The 25,659-nt window shown below is 40.0% G+C and overlaps 1 protein-coding gene across 1 annotated transcript; it reads left to right on the forward strand.

Moving 5' to 3' along the window:
- Positions 1-4,968: 4,968 nt before the first annotated feature.
- LOC140998406 (dual specificity calcium/calmodulin-dependent 3',5'-cyclic nucleotide phosphodiesterase 1B-like) lies at positions 4,969-21,156 on the forward strand. Its single transcript, XM_073468690.1, has 14 exons — positions 4,969-5,021; positions 6,977-7,090; positions 8,479-8,661; positions 9,063-9,129; positions 9,263-9,379; positions 9,752-9,892; positions 10,683-10,783; positions 13,234-13,359; positions 15,473-15,574; positions 15,791-15,911; positions 18,928-19,009; positions 19,338-19,455; positions 20,413-20,549; positions 21,009-21,156. Exons 1-14 carry the CDS (start codon positions 4,969-4,971, stop codon positions 21,104-21,106), a joined length of 1,560 nt encoding a protein of 519 aa, XP_073324791.1. The 3' UTR covers positions 21,107-21,156.
- The last annotated feature ends 4,503 nt before the right edge of the window (positions 21,157-25,659 follow it).

Below are 25,659 nucleotides of genomic sequence, written 5' to 3' on the forward strand. Positions count from 1 at the left end.
TGCCCCTCGTCTATTTGCAGTCTGTCCTCCACCCCTCGATACCCTCCCATTCTTCCTCCCTGGATGAGAGTCCTCTTCATTTTTCATGTACAATTTAAATGATGCACTCCAGTTTTGCAGAAGGGAAAGTGCTCCTTGCTAATTTTAGAAGATGCCCCTTTAGTGATTTTATTTTGCAACCGGCACTGTCCTTCTGCTCTTCCTTTTTCCATTTTCTTCGGTCTCCTCCATTCTCACCCTTTTCTATTCTGCAGCTAAATGTGTGGTTGCCACACTGGAGATATGGATGATCACGTCCGTTTGCGCACAGTATGTGTGTGCGTGACGGAAGCTGGCCTTCTCACATGAGAGCACAAGCAGTTCAATTCCCACTACGGGCAACACTTACGTGAATACACGGATGAGCATTTATACATAAACAAATGACGGATCCTAAAAAAAGCACATCATTAAATGCAAACAACAAAATTAAACTTTATGCTTGAGTTTTTTTTTACTAAAAAAGCTAAAGTTAAACAAACCAAAAAAACATTACCACCCTCAGATAGTTAAATATATAATGTGCCACTCAGGAAAAAAAAAATAGATTTAGAGGCAATAACGTCAGGTGGGAGGTTTGCTCATTGTTATTTCATCATGCTTCCCATTAGGCACCAACCAGACTTGTACGCTGGCCCTTGTGTGTCAGATACTTAATGCTTTTTACTGTTATTAAGATTTTATGGGACTTTTTCCTTGCCTGCTCGCTATTTAAAATTTATAAGCAGTATATAAACAATGAATAAACGTTTATAACACATTATAATGCAGTTGTAAGCAGATTTAAAGGTCATATTGTATGTAGCTAGCGTTAGCGATATTAATGTAAGATAGTGTTAGGAAAGTTAACATTAGCTAGATATTAGCAATATTAGCTAGTGCACAAACTGTTAACACTCGAAGGGGCCGCTGATTCAACAACGGTGTGGCGTGAATGCAATGAAGGGGGAGATGGAGTGACACTTATTTAGTGGCTGAATGTTATGAATCACATCTTTAAGTGTTTAGACTTCTCCTGTGGAGATCCCTAAGTGGAGGCTGGTGTATAAACAGATAATAAATGATAAATAGTAAAACAAAACTCCGTGTCTTTATTGGAGAAGTTATAATTGTTGACAAATCATGTGCATTAATAAACACTTAAAATGTCCTTAAACAGCATATACGTCCAACTACATTATAACATGTCATAACTCATTTATTAATGTTTGTATACTATAAGTGGAGTTAAACCAAAATGTCATTATAAGTAGTGTAGTTTTATGTGTGTCTATTGGGTGTTTTAATTCATCTTGTTTGCATGCAACACAAACTATTCCCTCCACAGTGCATCTTGTCCCGAGACACTGAGGACTCTTAATGGTGGAAACTCTGTTCCTGATATAAAGACTCTGCTGATTGTGTTGGGCACACAGCACTTCTCTCCTGCTGACACTGAGGATTACACACACACAAGCTCACACATGCTGTACACACAACACTAGATGTATCAGAGTGTAAACACAGAGCGGCGCGGATTAACATAAACTACAGCACTATATACGCACACACGTTCAAACAGAGGACAATCACACACAGATTTATAGTAACACACAGAAGCTCATTGTGTGTCTCTTTCAGCAGTGTTCAGAGGTCATGACATCAACCTGCAAGAAACACAGAGCAGCTGATAGACATCTCAGTCTGGAGACATGGAGCACCACACTGGAACGGTAAGAGCACCTATTATAGTTAGCATTGTTAGCATTGCAATGCTAATATACTGATATTGTGCAAGAAATGTTTACCGTGTTCATGAACTTAATATATTTTAAAAAATATTAAAAGAACAAATTCAAATTTCGACCATCTTGAAAACTAATAACAACACTAAGAGTCATCTCTGTGAGGCTGTACATGCTAATGTCAGGATGCTATCATGCTTAGAATGACATTAGTAACATTGATTTTCAGCTAGCGGGTAAAATGTTTTGTATGGCCACTATCTTAGTGTAGCATGTTAGCATACATTTGCCAATTAGCATAAAAACCCAAACACAAGTACAACTTAAGCTAGTTTTGCAGACGTTTCCTTATGAACTCGAGTGCTGAACAGAAGTAACATTTTGACTTGATGATGGTGCGAGCTTAAAGGTTAAGAGATTATTCATACTGAGGGGGACGTGACATCACGCGGTTGTACAGAAGTCAGGATGGAGGCTACTGAAGTTAGTGTTTTTGGTGTCAATTATGAGTCAATGTGCAGTAGAAGCAAGTAAATGATTTCAAGGACAAGGATAAGAAGAGAAAGAGAACCACATTTTTTAATTATGGCTTTTTGTGGAGCAATGGTTGCTACTTCTGTACATGGGACATGTGACTGAGTTCGTATTGCATAAACTTTATCTTTTCATATTGGCAAAAGATGTTGGATTGTGAGACTTGTGCTGCAGCCTGAATGTAGCTCATTCCCTGGGGACCATGTATGTCTGTACAAAAGTTAATGGCAATCCATCCAATAGTGGTTGAGATATCTGAGTCTTGGCCGATCGACAGCCTGCCAACAATATCTTTATTTATCTTTCTGTGACAGCGTCAGTTCGTAATGTTTCCTCCTCATCGGTCTGCATGTTTAGCACAAACTTACACAGTGTTGATTTTCAGTGGGTTTATATGTCTGACTGTCGGTCTGTGGACAGATCTTTGTCAGCTCAATGGTGTTACACATGTGCAAGATACAGTCACAAAACTTTATAGATGTCTAGTTAAGATTGAAATGAAAGTCAAGTTGGAAGATGGGCGTTGTCTGAACAAGGGGGCCAGAAGTAGAGACATAGCCCCTCCACTTTACCCAACCTGGCCCACCAGTAGCGGGAACTAACACATAAACGATTTTGAGTACTTTACCAGGTGTTTATAAGCCATAAATCTATCTGTGGATGTATTTTGTCAACGTGATAGCAGATGCAGTCACAAAACTTAGAAAGAGAAGTTACGCTGATAGTTTTAATGTCATTTTCCGTTGCTATGAGCACCAAAAACAAGATTCCATCCACATACTTTGTATTCGGCTGGTAGTAAAAAAACTCAAATAAACAAAATAAACCAAAAATATTTGCCCAGCCAAATACTTTAGAAGCAGTGCTGCTGGCAGGGGGTTAGGGACACGGGGTCAGTTGTCCAGGCCCGGGGTCATGAGAGGAGATCGTCTTGTCCTGGGCACGAGCATGTCTTCAGCTGTCCATGCTGTTCAGAATTGGGATGAACCAACCCCTGAATCAAACCCAGATGGTTGGGTGTGAGGTTCATTCCAGAGACCAGAGCAACTTGAGATAATAAACTTTGGACCCTTCGACCATTTTATTCAGTCAAAAATCCTTTGACTTGTAAAACAGAAACTGTTGTAAAAACAAAATATGATGCTCTCTGTGCCCCTCAGCACCCCGAGAGTCTCGAACATCCAGTTCCCATGCAGACACACGCAGCATTTAGATGTGATTAATGGTGCCACAAAGTCAGATTTCTCTCTCTGAAGTGAAGAGCTTGTGAGTAATAATGGGCTCAGGTCCGCGAGTGGACAGATCGAGATCAGAGGGTGTTCGTTCGTCATCATCAGAGGGAGACTGAGAGGATGACGGATGAGTGGCGGAAAACAAAACAGCGTAAAAGCAAAAGGCTGGCAAGCACACAAAGGGAAATTAGCTCTGAGGTTTTTAAGGACTGTAAGTGACACTAGATTCATCACAGTATGAATGTGAAGCATCATTCGTTTCTCCACAGCATCAAAGATTGCTTTTGGTGGAAACAAAACGGCTCAAAGTGACACAGGAGATGGAGAATCACATGTCGTTATGTTACTTCTCTTCATTTTTTGCAATATGCCGTGCCATGTCAAAGAGCATGGGAGCATGAGAGTCAGTCTGACCCAGCAGGACGAGCGAGGAGGGAGGCGGACTGCAGGCAGGGGTTTTCCCAAGCCACGTTGTCGCACTGCTCTCACAATGAATAATCTATAAATAAAGACTAGTAACCTCATATCTGTAAAAATGTTTAGGGATGACTTTCATTGTCTTGTCTGATCTTGTAGGTCTCCTTTTTTTTTTTTTTTTTTTTGGTGTCTGGATGTACAGAAATATTCCTTTTTTGGCCAGAAGTACTCTCCTCGCTGCTCAGGAAACACTCAGCTGACATTTATTGATGTGGCATTTTCAGTAAAAATATTTTGACTCTTTATTGTGATTGGAAGCTGCCACAACTGCCGCTACAGTCTTTGTGTTTGTAAACGCAATCATTTTCTTTTTGTTTGGTGGATTTTGTGGCGAATCATCTTCAGCAGTGAAATTTAATTGATCTCAGAGCGCACCTTGTTTTTCTGCCTCTCAGATTTTTTTCTGTACACAGCAGTATCAAGAACAAGCAGTTAACCTATGGGGCTGTTGTGGGTGGTTTTCGAGGACAAGCTTTGTTTATGTGTTTTTGCTGCGGGTGACTCTGGTGGGTTTCAGTGAAAGACTCTCTGTGTAGTCCCCTAGTTTGTGGCTGCGGTGGAAAATTCTCATTTGGGATTTGAGTACACGCGGCTTGAAAGCCTCGCAGTCAACACTTCATCAGTGAGTGAGGTCAACTCAGTCACACTTCACACAACGGGTGTACACATATACACAAACACCCACTCACTCAAACACACATACACACACACACACACACACACACTGACACAGTTTAGGCCTGCTCGGCCAATCAGAGTGAAGTGTAGTAGGTCCCCCCAGAAGTGGGTGGGAGAGCTGTTGAAGCAGAAGTCTGTCTCAGGACACACAAAGTTTTACGTTGGTGGTTTGGAGAACTTTTTCTGATTACTACCTCTCTGCAATAATTTTCCTTTTTTTTTTATCCTATTACTGTTTTTTTTGTTGAACTCTGGGGTCCATTAGCGCACAGCTTGAGCGTGGAATGGCTGAACTGGTGCGAATCCGTAAGAAACGGCTGCAGATCCCCATCTCTAGGTAAGATTAGTACAGTTTATATCACAGTTAGTTACTTACCTATTTAGCCTTAAAATTAGGCTTGGGGGCTTTATTAATGATGCTTTTAAAGGAACATGATTAATCACTTTTTAGTTCAGTAAGTGTGTCTGGATCATTTTCTGCTGTAGGAGTTTTCTTGTTCTGCAGCAGTGGAAATATGTGAGTCAAAACTACACCCTGCACAGTGATGAGAGATAACACCGCAGCCCTCAGTGGATTGTTTATGACACATTTTATCTCTGCAGTCTTGATCTCTGCACAGCAAAGAATGAGAAGTGAATCCTTACCTTGACACGCATCCTTTCTGAGAGTTCTTTCTTCCTCTTTATTTTCGATTTGCAGGAGATTTTTAAATATTTCATGGGTTCATCAAGATTATCCTCCAGACTAAACTTAGCAGCATGTGAGAGCAAACACTTGTCACTCCAAGTGCTTGTGCTAACACACATCTTACTCATGCACAAGATGTGGGAGGAAAGTGCTGCAGAGGTGACGGGTCATGTGGTTTTGTTTTGGTTAACACATTGATGCACCAGTGTCTGCAGGGTCAGAACTGGAAAACCTGCAAGGTGTCTGCAGAGGGTTTTTTTGAGCCAATCTGAGCCAATTTCTATAAGTGACAAGTCTTTGCACTTTTATGGTGATGTAACATATAATCTGATGTTTATGTTTTCTTCTTTTTTCTCAATAAAATGTGGAAACAGAAATGTTTTTGCAGATTTTTGCTGACAGAGCTGATGCCATTCAAACTCCTCCACCCTGCTATGCTAGTAAGGACGACACTATGCAGTGTGTAGATTCAACAAAGTCAGAGCCAAAGGAGGATTTGTCATTTCTCTCTATAAACAAAGTTTCACGAGTGCACTTGACGAGTAATTTCCTGTAAACGTCCCGACAGGAGCTCCTCTGCTGCGAGCAGTCGAAACAAAAAAGACTGTGTTATCACGGAAAGATTACTTGAGATCGAATGTGAGCGGTGGCATTCAGATGCATGCTATTTTTGTGACTCGACAGCTTCTGAAAGCCCCTGCCAGCGTGATAAACACTTGAAAAGCTGTGAGCGTCTCATCCCCAGGAGTTGGCTCCACGGCGTGTCGTGGCGCAGTCTGAACACAATCATTCTGGTCACTGCACCATACAGGGCGGCCCACCAAGATGTTTCAGGGAAATTCTCCGTAGCACAAATGTGTTGTCATATCAAATGAATCCTTCTTTCACACGGCCAAAGTCCAAAGTTATATCAGAGCTTTAAAATGCAATGAAAGCGCTTGGATTTATCATTGAGATGAGATTACATTAACACACTGCAGGTGGGTTGCACTGTAGGTGACACACGCTCAGAGCATTTGCTTTTTATTACGCTGCAGGAGATAAACGCATTTCCTCCAGCCAGTCCTCGATCGTAATTCGATTAAAAGTTTCAAAACCAGGAATGAGCAACATGTTCTCAGACGGGATCAGAATGAGGCTAACACTTAGAAACTCAAAAACATCTTTTTTTTTCATGGACACTTCGTCAAAATGTGGGTTACATAAGCCCTCAACCATGGGAAGTTTTCCTCTCATGGAAAATTTGGCACTAATGATGCCCTTCTGCCACTGGCTCTCTTTATGGGCAGCCTGGCACTTAAATCACTTCCAAACTCTTTCCTCTCATGAGGGTTTCTCAACCTGTTGTTAAGGCACCTTGTTCCACTCACTCAAGACAATGACAAGTGCTGACAATTTGTTCTTACAAAGCTTCTTTCAAAAGTCCCCGTTACGTTCAAAATGACCTTTATTCTGGAGCTATAACTTTTACTGCTGTACCCCGTGTGATTTAATGTGAAGACTTTAACGCCAAAACTCTTTTTTGAGATGACATTTTCAGGACTTCCAAAAACTGGATTTTATTTTGTTATGATCACATAAAATTAAATTGTGTTTCCTGCCAGGCTCAGGAGTATGCTGAAGCAGCTGGAGGAGAAAGATGTCGACTTTGAAGAAATCAAAAAGAATCTGGATTTCACGGCGTCCTTACTGGAGGCGGTTTACCTCGATGGATCAAGGTAGAACAAAGTAGAAAAATATGATTCTGTAAAGCTATTTTGTTGACATTTTCTGCTGAGCAACTTTGTTTTCCAACAAGATTAGACTTAATATAAATCCATTATTGTATCTGTCCTTACTTATCGCTTGCAGGGTGGTAAATAAGTAGAGGACTGAAGCGTATCCCAGTTCACTCACAGGTCACAGGGCTAACACTTGTAGAACATTCACATTCTTATTCTCACCCATGGCCAATTTAGAGTCACCAGTTAATCTGTTTGTGGTCTGAGGGAGGACAGCAGAGCACTCAGAGGAAGGCGAGGCACCACACCAAACTGATCTTACTTTTTATTTATTCTAAATGGACTTTTCTTTGCCGAAGGCCTCGCGAATCACTAACAATGGCAGTCAGGCTGATTATGAGGTGCCAAGATGCCAATAAAAAGTTAGGAAATCTGAGCTAATAGACATACAGACGACAAGGCCACCAAGAATATGTCCCTTTTATAATTTAAAGCCCATATGAGCTTTCATTATTCGGCTGCTTAAATGGCAATAGACAACTTTTGGGTTTATTTATTATTCTAAAGTGAATACTGACTGCACAGTGTAACGGCTATAGAAAAATAACTACATCCACATATGGAGCAGTTCCCTTAAGTCTGGCTTTTACTCAGCCTGCCAGCGGGCTTGATTTTTACCACAAAAACGAAAGCCAAATTGTGGCACAAAGAAAGCCATTACGCAGCTTAAACAGGAAGAGGCATTGTTGACCTCAGTCCCAATCCAACTGCAAAAGAAAAATAACCTGCTGATGGAGGACGCAAAGAAGGCGAAGAAGGAGAGAATATAGAAACTGAGGTAAAACAAGAGTGAACAGATGGGCATTGACCCGATGGAGAGCTCTCTGGTGTTGTGTCACAGTGGGTTTGACATGTGTTTCCTCTAACCCCCAAGAATCAAGACTATGTGTTTAACTGTACCTTTTTATGGCACTCAGATTGCAGTTTTCTTAGATCAAATTGGGATTCTTATTATTGTTTTTTTTGCTTTGGACAGTAGCCAGGCAGTTAACGGTAGCCATGTCGCTAATACCACAGGAAGACACTGAAAGAGGGGAAGTTGAAAAGTTGTCTGTTTCTGTTTTAGTAACCTGCAGACAGGAATTTAAAAAAAGTTCATTTTGACTTCTGGTTTCACACGGGACACAAAAGCAGTCTCCTCCGTTAAAGACCGTGTTTGACCCATCCATCCACCTTGACCTGCTGCCAAATGGGACTTGCTTGCTCTTAACACTGCATCACCTCACTTTTTTTTTTTTGCTGTGTCAAGAGTCGGCATTTAATCACACGTAAAAAGGGAAAAAATGGCATGTTACTCATACTGCATTTTGTTTTTCTCCTCTCAGGCAGTGTCTGGAGTCTGAGGACGACCTCCAGCAGCTGCAGTCAGACGGCGTGCCTTCAGAGGTCACTGATTGGCTGGCATCCACCTTTACCCAGAGGGTGCGACGGCCTGTACGACGCTCAGACGAGAAGCCCAAGTTTCGCAGCATCGTGCACGCCGTGCAGGCTGGGATATTTGTGGAGAGGTCAAACAACACATACGTTCATTTCATCTCTATTTGGACATTCAGTGAAGCTTAACAGCACCAGTCACACAGCTATATGTTTTTTTTTACGAGACTTAAATACAATAAAATTAGGAAGCGATCATCGAATGTTATAAAATTGTCACGTAAATGACTGATTTCACCATCCAACCTATAACTCTATTAAAGGCTCACAGATTGTTGTTAGAATCACAGCCACAGAAAACACAGACAGCTGCACTGGACCGTGAAACATTAGCCTCCTTTTGTCTTTAAAACATCCTTCCAAAGGGGACAGGGACTTTGGAGGATTTATATAAACAGCTCCTGAGACGAGTTCGCTGCACAGTGTCAACATCTGAACTTTAACTGAACTCAACATAAACATTTCATTATTCCAGGATGTTCAAGAGGGCCTACACGGCAGCCATGCCAGACCAACCTGCGGCGGTCGTAAACTGCCTCAGGGTAAGCCTCCACCGATCGTAAATCTCACTGTGCGTCGTGTGTTTGTGCAATAAATCGGACATCACAAAAGGGATCGTACACAAACCACAAGTATGCATCAATAACACAGTCACTTTCCTCTCCTTCTCCTCAGGATGTTGACCGCTGGAGCTTTGACGTGTTTGCCCTGAACTCAGCCAGCTCCGATCACGCACTACGAACTCTGTTCTTTGAGCTGATCACGAGATATGGGCTCAACAGCCGTTTTAAGGTCTTTGATCTTTAGATTTCATTGCACGGTATATAGAGTGCACCTTCTATACAATATGTTATCATAGAAATACAAGAATGTCGGTGCTGTGGAAACAAAATTTGACTTTAATGTGATTATTACTACCCTTGACTTTACTTTTGTGGGAAATGTGTGTTGTAATGTGCAGATATAATCAGGCATATGGGTTTTATTATCAATCTGTGGCGTTTGGAAGAACAATGAAATGATAAATTATGTGTGCAAAAGTCACACGCATCATACTGTAGGCCGTGACAGGCTGTTGTAGCTTTTATTGTTGACTCAAACGTTGTGAACCATGGATTTTTAAACACAAGCTAGACTATGATGATTATGTAATACACTTTGCAGATCCCCATCTCGTGCCTGACTGAGTTCCTGTGTGCACTGGAGAGAGGATACTGCAAACACAGCAACCCCTACCACAGCCATGTTCATGCTGCCGATGTGACTCAGACTCTGCACTGCCTGCTGCTGCGATCTGGACTCGTGGTAAACTGGGCTCACTTATTAATCAGATTTGTGGTGAAATGCGTCACGCCATTTTTTTTTTTAAAGGATTAGGCTGGTGTTTTTTTTTTTGTATTGTCCTGATTGACAACAAACCTCCTTGAAAGATTGAAAACAATAATGTGTCAAGCTGCCAGTATGCTTCTTCAGGATGAAGCAATAATAATATGGTTGTCATCTCAAAATTTAAAGTTCAATATCGGGTAAAGTCTGTTTGTTTGAGGACCATGCATCAGTGACGTAAACACAGAGTCCACCTCGTCATCGGCTCTGCATCTGCATGCACCGCCATTGCCATGACAGTATTAAAACTACTAAAGAACATACCCAGTGCAAAGATGTGGCTCATTTAATGTTTTTAACCGTGTTAGAGGGAGTATTTTTTTTAAATCTTGACAACTATTTAATTTATTGCCTTAAAAACTTTGTGCAGACATTCATGGTCCCCAGAGGATTCAGCCTAATGACTTTGGTCAACCCCTCTAGTGCCACCATGACATTTGTGGAGTTTGAGTGAAATGTTTTAACAGCTAATGGAAGGATTACCATGAAATGTGGTACACACATCCACGTTCCCCTCAGGATGAATATACTCCTAACTTTTAATCTGCTGACCTTTATTCATCAGATCTGCGAACCTGCAAAGCTAAAATTTGGTTTTGCAGGTTTTTTTGACATTACAAACTGTTCTCCTCACAGTACAGTGTGTGCACCCTGCTACACGTTAATTATGTTTTCATACCCATTTGTTTTGTCTCATCTGTCTATCAAGCACTGGCTGACAGAGCTGGAGGTGATGGCATCACTGTTCGCTGCAGCCATCCATGACTACGAACACACGGGAACCACAAACAACTTTCACATCCACACAAAGTAAGGTCTTTTTCTGATTCATGTTTTATTAACCCTGTCTTGTTACGGTATATATACTGGATACATCCTGTTGTGAGAGTGTAAAATAGTAAGAGATGTCAGAGAACGTAGAAATAGTAGGATGGTGTTTCTTCAGGCCTTTGTGCCATTTTAGAAATAGAGAGGGAGAGAGCGCTCTAAAGCAAACACATCTTCATGGAGGGAACACAGTATTTTTAGATGTTGATTTTCCACATAGGAGGGCTGAAGAACGCAGTCTCTTGGCACCCATCATCATCATCATCATCATCATGATTTATTCTGGGAATTATTACTGTCCACATTAGAGAACATGTCTTAGTTACAGAAACTAAACATTGCATCTAGCTTAAAGTTGTACCCCAACCACGCTGGCCCAGGCTTTGTTGTTTTTTACTTCATAAAGAACACTGGCTTCAATTCATGTTAGTGATAACTGATCCAAGTTTAAAAAAAAAAAAAACTCCTGCAGCAGAAGGCACATCTCCACTGTCCGCCTGTTTCTCAACATTTTGCCAAAATGTGACTCGATAAATAGCTTCATGTTGTGCAGCGTGGGGATCCTCAAAGCTTTGCAGCTCTGACTGAGGCTGTACAAGATTCTGCAGGACAAGATGTCATTGCAATCAAAGTTTCTATGTGTGACTGTAAAAAAGGAGACATGTTTCCCAAAAGACTCAAGGTACTAAAGTAAAAACCCCTTTATCATGGCGTATTTTATGTCTATGCTTTATTTAATTGGTATTACTGTCACGCTGAGACGGAAGAAGTTGGACTCAAATGCAGGAGACGGCAGGCGGGAAGATCAATGGATGAAGTTTTATTCAAAACCAACAGCAGCAACACGCAAACACAACATGACTCGACAGAGACTGAACTAAAGACAGGACTTAAATACAAACAAAACAAATGAGGCGAGGAGGTGCAGGTGAGAGAGAGGTGGAGAAACATGGGTGAGGGGAATGAGTAGGGGATACAAGAGAGCAGGGATGGAGCTGATGAAGCTGACCTGAGCTGAGAAGAACACTGGGAAAAGGGCTGGTTTAATGGATAACACACAAAACACAAGTAAAAGAAGTTGAAATGATAGGAGCATGACGATTACAGGTTTCTAAATATTTCTAAAAAGAAACTGATGAAGTGAGTCTAGATTCATATAAACGTTCCTCATGAATATATAATTTCCTGGCAATTATAGGGTAAAATCAAACAGTGTTCAATTTCTAAAGAGCTCATTAATTACAATTAACTGCTGGATTTAATCCTTTAGCCAAAGCACCGGAGCTCAGCTGAACTAGCAAAGATTTGTCTACAGGCAAGTATTCTTAAAAAGAAACACAAATCTGATCAGATCTGTTGAGATGAGATTTGGACCCCACTGTTATACTAAGAGCTTTGTACAGCAAATAATGATTTTGTCTTTATCAGAGCAAGAAGAGGCAGTGGAAGTGTAGGTGTTTAAACTGCCTGCCCCCTTTCTAATAGCTGTCAAAGAGAAGCAGATTCTGGGGGTCACTTACACTGAATCATAAAACCACAGCATATATAATATATAAAAAACACATCAAACCTCTGAGAAAACATCATAGAAAAATCAAGGACAAGCAATCAATTACAAGAATAACTGTGGGCTCAGTACATTTCTGCAAACCACAGATATTTTACATAATTAATATTGCATTAACACGTACATAATATTGCATTTCTTTGAGTTCAGTTTTCAGTTTTTATCTCGTGACATTCACTGGTTAGGTTAAGCCCCAAAATCACTTGGTGGGCGTTAGGAATGGTTCATGTTTTGGCTTAAACCACTTGTTTCAGAAATTGTCTCCTTAGAATTATCCAGTGGTTTCACATTCAGAAATTTTGAAACACAGTCTTGAACTGTGATTACTAGCTTGGCAGATACGACCCTAAGGTCATACACATGTATTGTTATGTGTTACGTGATATGACATGTGTTGTAGAAAAATCAATATGGTACGTAGCCTGTGGCATGTGTAAATGTGTATGTAACAGTGGTTTGCAGAAACATTCACTGCCAACATGTTATCCTGGCGACTTTTGGGTTAACTGGGATCGGTTGGCGTAAGCTCTAAAATAACCACTGATTGGAAAACTTTTTTTCTGTACTTTCTACCCTTTTATAAGTTATGTACATTATGCAAATGTGTGGACACAAGATGCCTGATTTAGAAATTAGTTAATTAACTTGCTGTACTGAGTCATCAATGCCCACATGGTGCCAGTTTTTATCACATCCCATTCCCTCTTCACCACTCTTAAATTCATCATTACAGACCTACAGTCCTCATGCTTGAATTACTCCCTGAGGACTTTATCTCATTCTCACCTCTTCCTCTCCGAACCACCCCAGAACTGTGCAGCTCCACTTTCCTCACACTGTTTTCCCTGTTTTTTCTGTCTGCCAGGTCAGAGTTTGCTTTGATCTACAACGACCGGTCGGTACAAGAAAGTCATCACCTGAGTGCAGCGTTTCGCCTGCTGCAGGACGACCAAATGAACATCTTCACTAATTTGACAAGAGAGGAATGGATGTAAGACGACAGCATTTTTACCATCTGTGTTGTGTATTGTTGTTTCACATTGAGACATTGAGGAGCTGTCCTTTTTATAGAAAATCGTTACTCAGATTACTTTATGGGAGCTCTCAAAGATTCTGAGCATTTGTTTATTTCGTTCTTGGTGGTAAATGGTTAAATTACGTGAACAATACATGATGGTAAACATCCATATAATCGAAGAGTAACGGCTTCATTATGATTCTGTGTTTTCTACCAGCTATCAAAGGGTTACAGAGAGAAAAATCTATCTTAGACGAGGCAGAGTTACTAAAGTTAACTCAATAAACCAATAGACCCAGCCCATTCTGAACAAAATACATGAAGTGCTCTTTTCAGCAGTACTGTAAAACTGCTCTCCACCTACGTGACTTCACAGCTGAATGCCACAAAGGTCATCTGAAAATTCACTGAAATAGAAATTAGAAATGTTGGGCAACAAACTGTCAAGGTTTGGAGAAAAAAAAAGTCACAACACATTCTGCAGTGAGCTCACAGCATTTCCAAAGGATAAAGCAATATTCTGTGTTTTTCTTGTTGTCAACAAATCCAATGAAAAGAAGAAAAAACAAGAATGAACTGATCCTCTTAACAAGTATTAGCGTGTGTGTAGCCAAAGCCAAATATAGCTTACTTCTTTGTGCCATTGTACTCCATTGTCCAAAAGCAGAGCACATTAATGAGCCTCAGTGTTACACTGAGTTCCTTAATTACAATGAACATGGGCACTGTAGTTTATTTTGAGTCAATCCCAGATACAACATCCTGCTGCTGCACTGTTAGAGGAGACCTATTATGTTTTTTTTTGTTTCCTTTCCTTCAGTGTTTAATAAAGGATCTTGTGTATGTAAAAGATCTTGAAAGTCAAAATGATCAAACTCTGCACCAACAGAAGCTCCTCTCTCCCGCAGAAAACACTGCTCCTGAAACGCCTTGTCAGTAGTCCCCCCTTTAATTCTGTGACTTTGTGACATCACACTATGTCACCATGTCACACATTTGTGTAATTAATGCCCAGCTGCTAGTTTGGCACTAAGAATTAATTCAGCACAGCTGCTCTGTTGTTGTTAGCAGTGCTGGCTCTGGTGTGTGTGAGCTGACCAATCAGAGGAGACTGGGCAGGAGGGGGGCCTTAAAGAGACAGGAGCTTAAACAGAGGGTGAATACAGTGCTGCAGCACCTATTTAGCTGTTTTTAAAAAATGTGTGACCTGTTTTTAAAGATTGACAACTATTGAAGAAAAAAATGGATTTGGGGGAAGAAAAGTTGGAACAAACTATAAGAAAAATATAGAATAATGCTGCTTTATCATTTAAAATCTAAATAAAGGGGTATGATTGTGTTGATGGACTTGAAAGGGCTTGGGGCAACAGGGTGACATATTGACAGCGGGGGACAAAGACCCCTGATGATAATCATCTGCTCAGCTTGAACTGTCCTTAAATGAGGCTTTGAGTCCTCACCAGCTACACAGCTGCTCCTCTGCTGACCTCTGATCTCTTAAGAACAAATTCTCCTTCAGGAATCAATAAAGGATCACATTACTATTACTGTTTGGTGACTCATTTACGAACAGCAGTGAGATATGACTGAGTCACTATGGGCTTCCTGTGATTCAGAGATGTTGTCAGGGAGCTAGTATCATTGTATTTTTCCATTTTCTTTATCAATGTCATGTGTAACGTTTATATGAAGGTAAAAAAACAAAATAAGTGAACCATGGTTAATGGATATTAACCGAGATGTAAAACTAAATTGATATAAGTTCATTTTCTCCCTGTATTTAATCAGTTTCTGCAATGCTTCACAGTTTGTGAAGAAAAATAACAGTTTGTATTTTCATGCAGACTTCACATATCACAGATACAGTATGTGACTGTTATTCATAGGAGAGCTCTGCAGATATCACCAAAGATAAACACCAGCAGCATGCTGTAACAGGCTTTTATTGCAGTCAGTGTTACCATGGGAACAAGAAAATCCATCAGGAAACCTACAACCCCATTGTGTCCTATTTGCCATTTTCACTTCATACAGCTCCTTCCCCTAAGCCAAGATCAGCTGTGTGTCTGTGTGTTTTTGTTTACAGGGAGCTGCGGTCACTTGTTATAGAGATGGTGTTGTCCACAGACATGTCATCCCACCTACTCCAAGTCAAAGCGATGAAGGCCTGTCTACAACAACAAGAACGGTAACACTAATAGACTGCCGCTCACGTCGCGCTGCATAATCAAGAGGTCATCAGATGAGTGTTCGGAGGAGCAGTTGAATAAAACCTCCTGCACACAGAGGCACAGGCAGGCAAATTAGTGTCACGCTGGCCGCTGTCCAGTCTGCGTTTTAGGCATGTCTGAGATGCACAACAGAAAAAACAAAGCAACAAAGTGCATCGTGCTTTCTCTTACAGGATTGACAAGCCCAAAGCTCTGTCTCTGTTACTACACACTGCTGACATAAGCCATCCATCCAAGCCCTGGGCGCTGCACTCTCGCTGGACCAAAGCGCTGATGGAGGAGTTTTTCAGGCAGGTAGGAACTCTAATAGACCTGAACTGACAGTCTGACTGTGTCTCTGCTTCTCTTTCTTAGCGCTGGCATCAGTCACGTAGATTATTGTGCAGTAACAAGGTAATTTATTTGTCATTATACAACACAGGGCTGCATAATGACATTAAAGTTGGTACCTCCAGAGTCAGGTCTCTGTAAAGATGTGGGAACAACAGTCTCTGATTTCCCCGTTGTCTGGCCAGCTGAGTCCTATTTCATTCATTTCAATTCCCTGCATTAGCCAGATATAGCCTCAAATCCAACCTGGATTAGCACGAGTCTTATCCCAGCTCTCATCCTCTCCTCCCTGGGGCGGTCCAACTGGTCAGGTTGAATGGTCAAAAGATGCTGTTGGCAGTGGTCTTCTCAAAGTCCCCTGTTTTAATCCACTTCTGCATAAATTATGCTTTTATCCAAAGTGGCTTACAATAAGTGCATTTAAAAGATTTCATCACAAGACAACAGTGGGACCAAACAAATATAATATAAAGCTTCCAGACTTTCAAGTCCATAAAAAAGTAGGTTACATACAAATGAAAATAGTTATTATAAAAATACTCAAATAGTTGACGTCCCACCTCTCACTGGGCAGGTAGCCAATCACACTTGAGGAATAATGGGGTGGCACTTGGGGTGGCCAATGAGAATTCAGGGACATGCCCCTGTTCCCAAAAAGAGTGAACTATTCCTTTAAGCATCAACAAAACTAGAACACCCCGGGACAACTTTTGAAACACGTGGTCTAAGCCAAAACATGATCCATTCCTAACGCCAACCAAGTGGTTTTGGGGCTTAACCTAACCAGACTATAAGCACAGTGTTGAGATAAAACTGAAAACTGAACTCAAATTTATTTATATAGATATAAAAAATATTTATATATTATATTTATATTTATGTTTGTATTCATTTATTTATTCTTGATTTGTTCATTCTTAGTTATGTAATGTTGTTTTGTGTTTGTATTGTGAAGTCTCACTGTGAGTACAAATCCCATGTGTAACATTTCCACTGACGTATTAGAAAGAGAAGAATTACCTTCACATATTCTCAGATCATTTCTTCTCAGGCTCTGCTGCTCTTTCATGTCTCACCTTCAATGCCTATCTGACCGGTTTGATCTGTTATCTTTGCTTGATTGATGAGTCAAAGGTTGGACTCCTAATAACAGCTCAACAGTTTTTGTAAATGACTCATCATCAGTCTGAGAGTGCGAGTGGGAAACCTTCAAAGAGGTTTTCTACGTCAAAGCTAAAGAAAACAACATAAATAGCACCTCGGGTATGAAGCAGAGACAGTCAGAGAGAGGAAAAGAGAGGAAAATCTCTTTGAAACGTTTCTTTGAACATGTTCTTTGTTGCCACACTGGAGCTTACGAGCTCAAATATTTGAGACGAGATTCAATTCCGGGAACAAAATTCCTTAAGAATCGATTGAAGCAAACCATTTAATCTTGTTGAAATGGTGATGTTACCTTTCAAAACTCCCAAACCTGATTAAAAAAATGAGGCTAGAAGTTCATTCTTGACCTTTTGAAACAATATTTGTAATAACATAATTAAAGCTAAAAGAAGATTGTGAAAGCTTAGCTTTTATTTGGTTTAATTTCCTCACTCTACAAGCCAAAATTGATTATGAATAATAGAGTTGAATTTGTTATGTGCATCGTGTGAACAAGGACCAGTAATTGAATTATTATGATAACTGTTTGCTGTTAGTGGAAAGTATTTATGTGGTGTTTGGATAGTGTGTTCATGTTCTGAGAGTCTGGTGTATTGACTTCTTGTTACTGAGCATTTAAAGTTAGTAACCTGCAGCACTACAGCAGTGAAACTGCAGGTTATCTTACCAACTTTAATAAGTCTTTCACCCGAATCTAGAAATAATATGATCGGATATCTCCTAGACTCTCTGGAGAATATGGACCATTTCTGATATGCATCTGAGTTTTGTCTTTATGCACCATACAAGGGCAAATATAGACTCCTCATACTTCATGACGACGTATACTGAGTTGCCAGATACATCTCATTTTTGTCATGTTTGTTATTTCTACAGAATCTGGGATGACGTGAACTCCAGATTCACGTCACTAGTGGTATAAAAATGGTCTAATACTGAGAGTTGGATATTCTCTGAACATGACATCTGTGTCTCTCATGCTCGGAGAGTATCACTCATCATGTATAATTGATTTCTTGGAATAATATCTCTGTGTTTTTTGAGGATTTTGCAAATGAGAGCTTCGGGGTTCTTTAGCTGTTTTCATGCTTTCAAAAACAAAACATGATCATCATTAGCAGATGGAGTGGAATCGTGGAATTGGATGTTTTTGCTAAGCCAACATATCTTAGAAGAAAATAATTATTTGAAAATCTACATCTTACTGATAAGGATCATGAGGTATGATTAAAAGCTACTGAACAACTACTAAACTTGACAACTTATTAAGATTATGCATTATAGATATCAAATGAAGCATATTTCTGCAACTCCTTTCATTTTGACTGAACAATGACAGCTCAGCATGAGAGCCAATCATTGCATCGGGTGTAGGAAGTGTTTATGTTTATGTCTGAGTTTCTGAGAAGAAAACTGTCAATCACACTCCCACAACCTATGCCAATTATTTTCAAGCAAGTGCCTCTTGAGCTTTGCCAGATGCCAATGACAGAATTGGCTGATATTGCGAGGTTGGTACTCTATGTTATCCTCTTTCCTCTGTTTTCACTGCCTGGACTTGTAGAGGAAACAGACCAGAGGTGTTGGGCAGCCTCGTTCTTTTTGAGAATAAAATGTGAGAAATCTCTCTGCAAAGGTTCTTTAATGTTTGTTGTGTTTCTTTAAAAACACAAGAGCTCTTGTATGGTCTTCTTTGAACAATCTTAAAGCCTCAGGTGGCGAGTGTTGGAGTCAAATAACCTTTAAAAAGTTATTTTCAGGCGATGTGTGGGATGCCCTTTAAGATATCTTCTCGCTCTCTTTCTATCTTTGTGAGGGTGATAGAGAGGCGGAGCTCGGCCTGCCCTTCTCTCCTCTGTGTGATCGAAAAAGCACCCTGGTAGCCGAGTCCCAGATCGGTATGTCTCTCAAAACTTTCCAAAACCTGTTTCTTTCTCTCAGTCCTATTTTCACTGATATTCTATTAAAGAGATTTAACGCTTAGTTAAGAAGTTGCTGTAAAACTACAGATATAAAAGGTGAAAACATGCATACATAAAGAATTAATACACACCAGCTAAAAATCTTCCCTCATAACAGCAACTTATACTCTATTTCTTCTCTTATGCCTGAATTACAGTCGAATTTCTTTGCCGGTGTACAATATAAACAAGAAGACAATCCCATTAATGCAGCTCAGAAATGATCAATTTTCACATATTGATACAGCATCTTCTGCTCTTGCAGGTTTCATAGACTTCATTGTGTATCCTACATTCTCCCTGCTGACAGACATGGCTGAAAAGATTGTTATTCCTTTGGTGGAGGAGAACCCAGGTCCACCAGACCCCTGCAACAGACACAGGTAATAAACAGACGAGGCTTGTATTGTGTGGAAAAGAACACTGGTACGTTTGTCTTTAGCACAAAGACTGGAAACCATGAATTACAGTTGCTGGAGCTGGATATGGCACTGCCGCTCAGCCTTGCTTGTCCCAGTGGCAACTCAGCATTGTCACCATACACTACCTAACTAACTGCAAACAAGATAAAGTAAACACCTTTGTATTTCCAATGTAAAGTCTATTGGTGAAGGCCAACAGGAGAAACACTAATGTGTTTTTTTGGCCTTAAATGAACAGATCATCTTGTAGTCCAGTGTCCAGTACATATGTAATACATCATGCTGTGGAGGGGAAAAAGCTAACCTGACTCTCTCCAAAGTAAAACAAAAAAATCCTTACTTACTAACTAATAAATGTGTTTTATCTCATTTGTTTTGTTGTTATACAGACTGAAGTGTAAAAACGATAAGTTGTGGTTTTGCAGGGGTTTATGGCTGGGGAACAAAATAAGCACAAGCCACGTGGCAAATGCATGTAAAATACTAGAATGGCCCTTAATAGAGCATACCCTACCCTGCAGACACCTGCCTAGCAGTAGAAGACCGGGATAAAGGCCGGATAGGTCGGTGTGTTTACTGGGGAAACTACAGCTCATAAGCCACCATATCTGAGCTGTAACAAAAACAGACATAACTGTAGCTACACAGTTTGAGTCAAGCGTAGAGAACGCAACTACTGAAGGCAACCAATTGGAGATGGAGTAGGGCCGGTCTTGCAAGTAAACCAGTTGGATCAATTTCAACGCCTCACTACATTTAGCTGGTCTGGCTTTGTGCCCCCTCCTTCCAGCCTTTCAGTTAAGCTTAACTGGCTGCTGGCTTTTTATTTAAAGACAGAAAGATTTTTTTTAAAGAAAGAAAGGTTACTAAGAGTTAAACAGAAACAGAAGTATTCCTATGACTGTTATATCTCAACAGTAATCTGTGGAAGGAGAGCTCAAGAGGTCTGCAGTGGAGTCTCGCCCACATCACAGCTGAGCTAGTGAGCTTTCGCTCCACTTGGACACGACACACTGAAGACAACAAGCTCAAATGGAAGGAAAGTGGCTCCAATGGTACGTTGTATATTCATTCAGTCTTTGTTGTTATGAATGAACTGTATCCACAGTGTAACGTCACAAATATATGTTGAGGTAAAATGTGTTAAGTGGATCTTAATTTGATACTTAATTGTGTTTATAGTCTCAATTTTCTACAAATTCATAGCAGGGCTCACCACATAACAATCGTGATAAATGGCTTTACGACCTACTGTAATATTCTGCAGCAATTCAGAATCAAAATGATCACCTATGGAAAGTTTGACAAGCTCTGCAAACTCAGAATAAAACATCTTTTTTTTGGCAGGGACAAAGCCACTTTGCTCCATAAATGTGCTCAGCCTCCCTGATTTGATTTGTTATCTACATTCATTTTGCAGTGATCTCATGAGGAGATCAACAGATACAGATATTGTTTCCCTTTCAGCTTACCAAAATTTTCCAATGTCTCTTCCAAACCCCTATATCCTCCAGGATTTTCAGACCCCGCTGTGACAAAAGAGCAGAGATCCAGACAAGACGATTCGTCAGAGAAATCCCTGCAAGACCCCTCCATGGCTAAAGAACAGTAGATGGGACGTCATCTATGTGCTTTCTTTCATAGAATATCTACAAGGGTTAACTGAGGTTATTGTTGAGTCACTTCTTATACAATGACTGAGGGAGTCAGAGGAGGAGGAGGAGGAGGTGGAGGGGGAGGGGAGGCAGAGGAGGGGTTTAATGTTAACATCATCTTCCCAAGGTAAGATGCAGCATATTCACAGAAACGTCCTCATGTCTTATTTTAAGTGTAGTGTACTATGATAATTTAAATGCAAAGTGTACATGCTGGTCATGTTATACAGTATAGTGCATGTTATTAATTTAAATTGCCACCTACACACTTGTAAGGAACATTTTACCCTTAATAGTTTGAACTGTATACAAATCATTTAACCATGCAATAAACGTTGTGAATATGTTACTGTTTGTTTTGTTTTGATTCATTATAAGGCTGGGATGTTCAGTGACTTTTTTTTGGCAAATCTGTGACTGTAAAATAATACAAGTAAACAACCACAATGCTGCTGTCTTGGGCAGATGGGTGTGAGTAATACGAATAAACACAAATGATCCTGCAGTCAAACTTGCTTTGCTTGTGGCGAATACATCATTAAACTACCATTGCAGGGCACCATGGTAGCTCAGTTGGAACAGTTTGTGCACTGTGAACAGAGACTGTTCTCACAGCAGCGGCCCAGGGTTTGAATCCTTCCTCCGGCACACTGCCGCATGTCATCCCCCCCCCCCCCCCCCCCCCATCCTATTTCCTGTCACTCTTCAGCTGCCCTGTCTCAGAAAGCCATTAAAAGGCCCAGAATATAATAAAAGTAACAATTAATAACATTTGCCAATTTCATTATCCCGGAAGTAGAGACAGAGTTACCTCGAATAAACTTGTGGATTTCTCTGCATCTGAACATTGATGGAAACATTTGTGATAATGTAACTACACAACTCAGCTAAATATATAACAAAGGTCTAGTCATTTTAATACATTTTAATTCAGAATTCCTACATATTAAATCTTTAATACCTTTAAATACCCTGATATCTTCCCACCTCCCACAATGCAACTTAAAAGTGACTTTTGATAGACCTTTAAAATCTGTCTCATGGCTGGTAAAACAATTATTTCAGTTCTCTGCTCTCCCAGCTGGAGGAGCTGTAGAGCAAAGGGAAATAATTGTCTCCAGGATTGCCCAGAGGATTCAGCTTCAAACTCCAATTTCATATTTTAACAGCTTTCTTTTAAGCAGTTTGTAACTTCAGTTCATCTCAGGACAGTGAGGACAAACTCAAGTCAACTGGGTGTCTGTAAATGTCAAAAGGTGCATGATAGGAAATAGCTATAAATGAAATAAAATCAGTAAAACAATATTACACCCTCGTCATTAAAACACATATTGTGATGCATTTGCGACATTAAAAGCAAAATAACCATATATTTACACTATGATATCCTACATTTCTTATGGTGTAGATTTATTCCTCAAACCAATCTAAAAGTTATGATCAGTGTTTCTCGCCCTGATCCATCAAAACTGCTCCTTTGGGCTTTTACTCTCAGGGACTCCTGCAACATACTAATAATTTACAATACATCAACCTCACACAGGCTGTTTAACAGTAAACGGCAACTGGAAGTATTGATATCACATGTAGCTTAAATTGCTGCAGTGGTACAAAATATATTTGTGAGAACCAGTCCTGTGTATGAAAAATGTATGTGTTTTATGCTCGCAGCTCTGAGTACATTGAATTATTTATAGACAGAGAGCCTATTTTTAGGATCAAGTCAAAGTCAACATCTACTAAACACATGACCAGTGATGCAATGAAGTTTTTGGAGACGCTACCCTCACATGCCTCTTTTTTGACGTTTTAATGGGGAAGCAGATCCTGGTTTACGTGCTTTGGATCGCTAAAAATAGTTGAGAGCGGACATCAGGCTGACTCTGATTGTCAAACATGCTTTTAACTTGAGTGAGTGCAAAATTCATAGACTGTGCCTGGAGAAGGGTGAAAGAAAAAAAAGGAAGAAAATCACCAATTTAAACATTTTATTGTATCAAACAAATTTAGATTACAGATGTAATCAATCAATCAATTCAAGTAAGATTGGAACAAAATTCCCCAGATTTATTTCATGAAAAGTACACTATTACCATTCAAAAACAGAAGAAACATTACATGGTCCATAAATACACCGCAGAGGAAAAAACAAAAGCTTGCACAGGAATGTTTTACCGTCTTTCTTGTTCATTGTGGACATAGTGGTCATTGTTGGCAGCTGGGAAATAAACTGCTCTTTTCGTGGCTGATTAATTTGGTCAAGTGACGTCGATACTACAGGGTGGCTTCAGTTTTCTGTTTTAATGTGAGTATAATGTGAAAGGTAAGGTAATGGGAGGATTGTCACGTAATCTACAGAATAATGCCACTTCAGTGATACAAATGATGGATGAAATGACAAACATTTAAGAGTGTATTGATGTTTTTTATGTCATTGTTTCATACAAAACTAGAGCTAAAAGGGAATGCCATTAATTACAATTTGTGCCCAGTATTTAATGTCTGATTGGCTGTTTAAATTTGTTCCCGTACAGATGAAGCACAATAAAGACCCTGGGCTTAGAAAAGAAGTCGCTGTACATTCAGTGCCATGCAGGGAGGTGTTTTATGAACAAGGGTTTAGATCCCAAGAAAGCATTCAAGTGTCAAATATGAGGGTGAAATTTGCTCATTGGAGACGGGTTCTTCCTTGTTAAATGGAAATATGTAAATGCATCTGCAGACATGTACCCTGCTTCCTAACTACAGATTCACAACCACACAATTAGCTGGTGAAAGTCTTGTTATACGTATATTACTGTAAAAATACATGATATTGTTGTTAAAAGGTCCAGTGTCTAAGATTTAGGGGGATCTATTGGCACAAATGGAATATAATACTTATGATTAGGTTTTCATTGGTGTATAAACACCTGAAAATAGTAATATTAGTATGAGCCTCGTCTATCTAGAGAAGAAGTGGTTCCTCTTCCACAGACTCCAAAATGTTACTACAGTAACCCAGAACTAGCATTGCCAGATGGAAAATGTTAAAACTGCTGTAGGTGTTGTCATCATTTTAGCTAACTTCCTGTCCCCTCCCTCCTCTCTATGTCCCCACATTTGCACGACTCCTTTCTCCGTCACCGGGAGCTTCTCTCTGCCTGTTGCCCAAGTAAACAGCAACGCCTCTTTTTGGAGTTCTCTCTCCCGATTGGATAAAGTGGGTAGGGATACCAGAAAATTTCTTTCCTCTTTTACTACATGAGCAGGGAGAGGAGAGACACGGGTTACTGACCAAACACTCTGTAACAATGATTATTGTTGAAAGATAGAGCTATTTAACACTTATTCTAATACAACTATATAACTTACAGCAGCTTTAAACTATCACAAGAGGGTTCAAATGATCATATTTGGAAGAAAAATACGTAATTAGGGATTAACAAGTTAATTATTACATTAGTAGTTGTGAGGCGAGGTGTATTCAGTTGGTTCAACCTCACCACTTGATGCCACTAAATCCTTCACACTGGTACTTTAACTGTTTAAAATGTATTGTTAGTTGTTTTTTTATTACTAAAAAAAAGGGAGAAAAAAATATTTGGGGATAAAAAATCAGAAATGCTCCTTTTTGTTTCAGCAGCTGGAGGCGTGCCTGTATGTCATGTGGCACACGGCGTGTTGTTGGTGGTATTAAATAATAAGGACCACATCAGCATCTCTGGTGTGTTTACGTGCTGTTTAATGCGCTGCAGCCGAGCAGCTGAGGCATCTACTGACGTCAGCAGTTTGTTTGGTCGCTTGTTCAACAAGCTAAGGTGCAGGACGAGACGTGTGTTTGTGTTACTAAGTTAGATAAGAAGGAGACTGTAGCAGGAGAGCTAATGTGGGTTGTTTAAATGCTGTGACTCTTGTGTAGCTGGTGGATTGAATGACTGAATGAAGGTCTCCATCTATGTAAAACAAGGGGGCGCCATCATGAAACCAAAAAATATATAACATAAATTTCTCACAGCACAGCACAAGAAAATTAAAGTGATTTACAGAACACATATGTACGCTGTTACGGCTGTTATACCTCGTAGATGAAAGGAAAACATGCCATTTTATTTCATTTGGAAATCTTTAAACATATTTGCCAATGTCCAATCAAACTACTGTAAACATACGTACAGTTAGTTTTCCATTTAAAGTGACTATTAACCCAGATGTGCTGTCGACTGATTTAAGATGCGGCACTGAACTCATTGAGACTAAATGATGACATTCGGATTTAAAAGTGATGGTTTCGGTCCCGGTTACTTTATGAGGTACAAATACATGTTTATTGCTTTGAGATGGAACAATAATTGCAGAAATCATGGCACATATTTAATGATAGGAACTGCCTGAAATGATTGAAAATATAATATTTGTTGCCTTTGAAGATTGAAGGGGACATAATGCATGTGAGTCATGGTGGTTCAATGATTATGTGACTGAGACTGGAGAGGACTCTCTCTTTCATATTCACTAAGTCCCAGTCTGG

Source organism: Pagrus major, chromosome 6 (assembly GCF_040436345.1).
Source record: "Pagrus major chromosome 6, Pma_NU_1.0".
Lineage (NCBI taxonomy): Eukaryota > Metazoa > Chordata > Actinopteri > Spariformes > Sparidae > Pagrus > Pagrus major.

Coding starts and splice junctions, on each gene's coding strand:
- LOC140998406 (XM_073468690.1), top strand. CDS start 4,969: ATGGCTGAACTGGTGCGAATCCGTAAGAAACGGCTGCAGATCCCCATC. Junction 9,893..10,682: donor TGCTGCGATCTGGACTCGTG/GTAAACTGGGCT, acceptor CTGTCTATCAAG/CACTGGCTGACAGAGCTGGA. Junction 19,456..20,412: donor GACCCCTGCAACAGACACAG/GTAATAAACAGA, acceptor ATATCTCAACAG/TAATCTGTGGAAGGAGAGCT.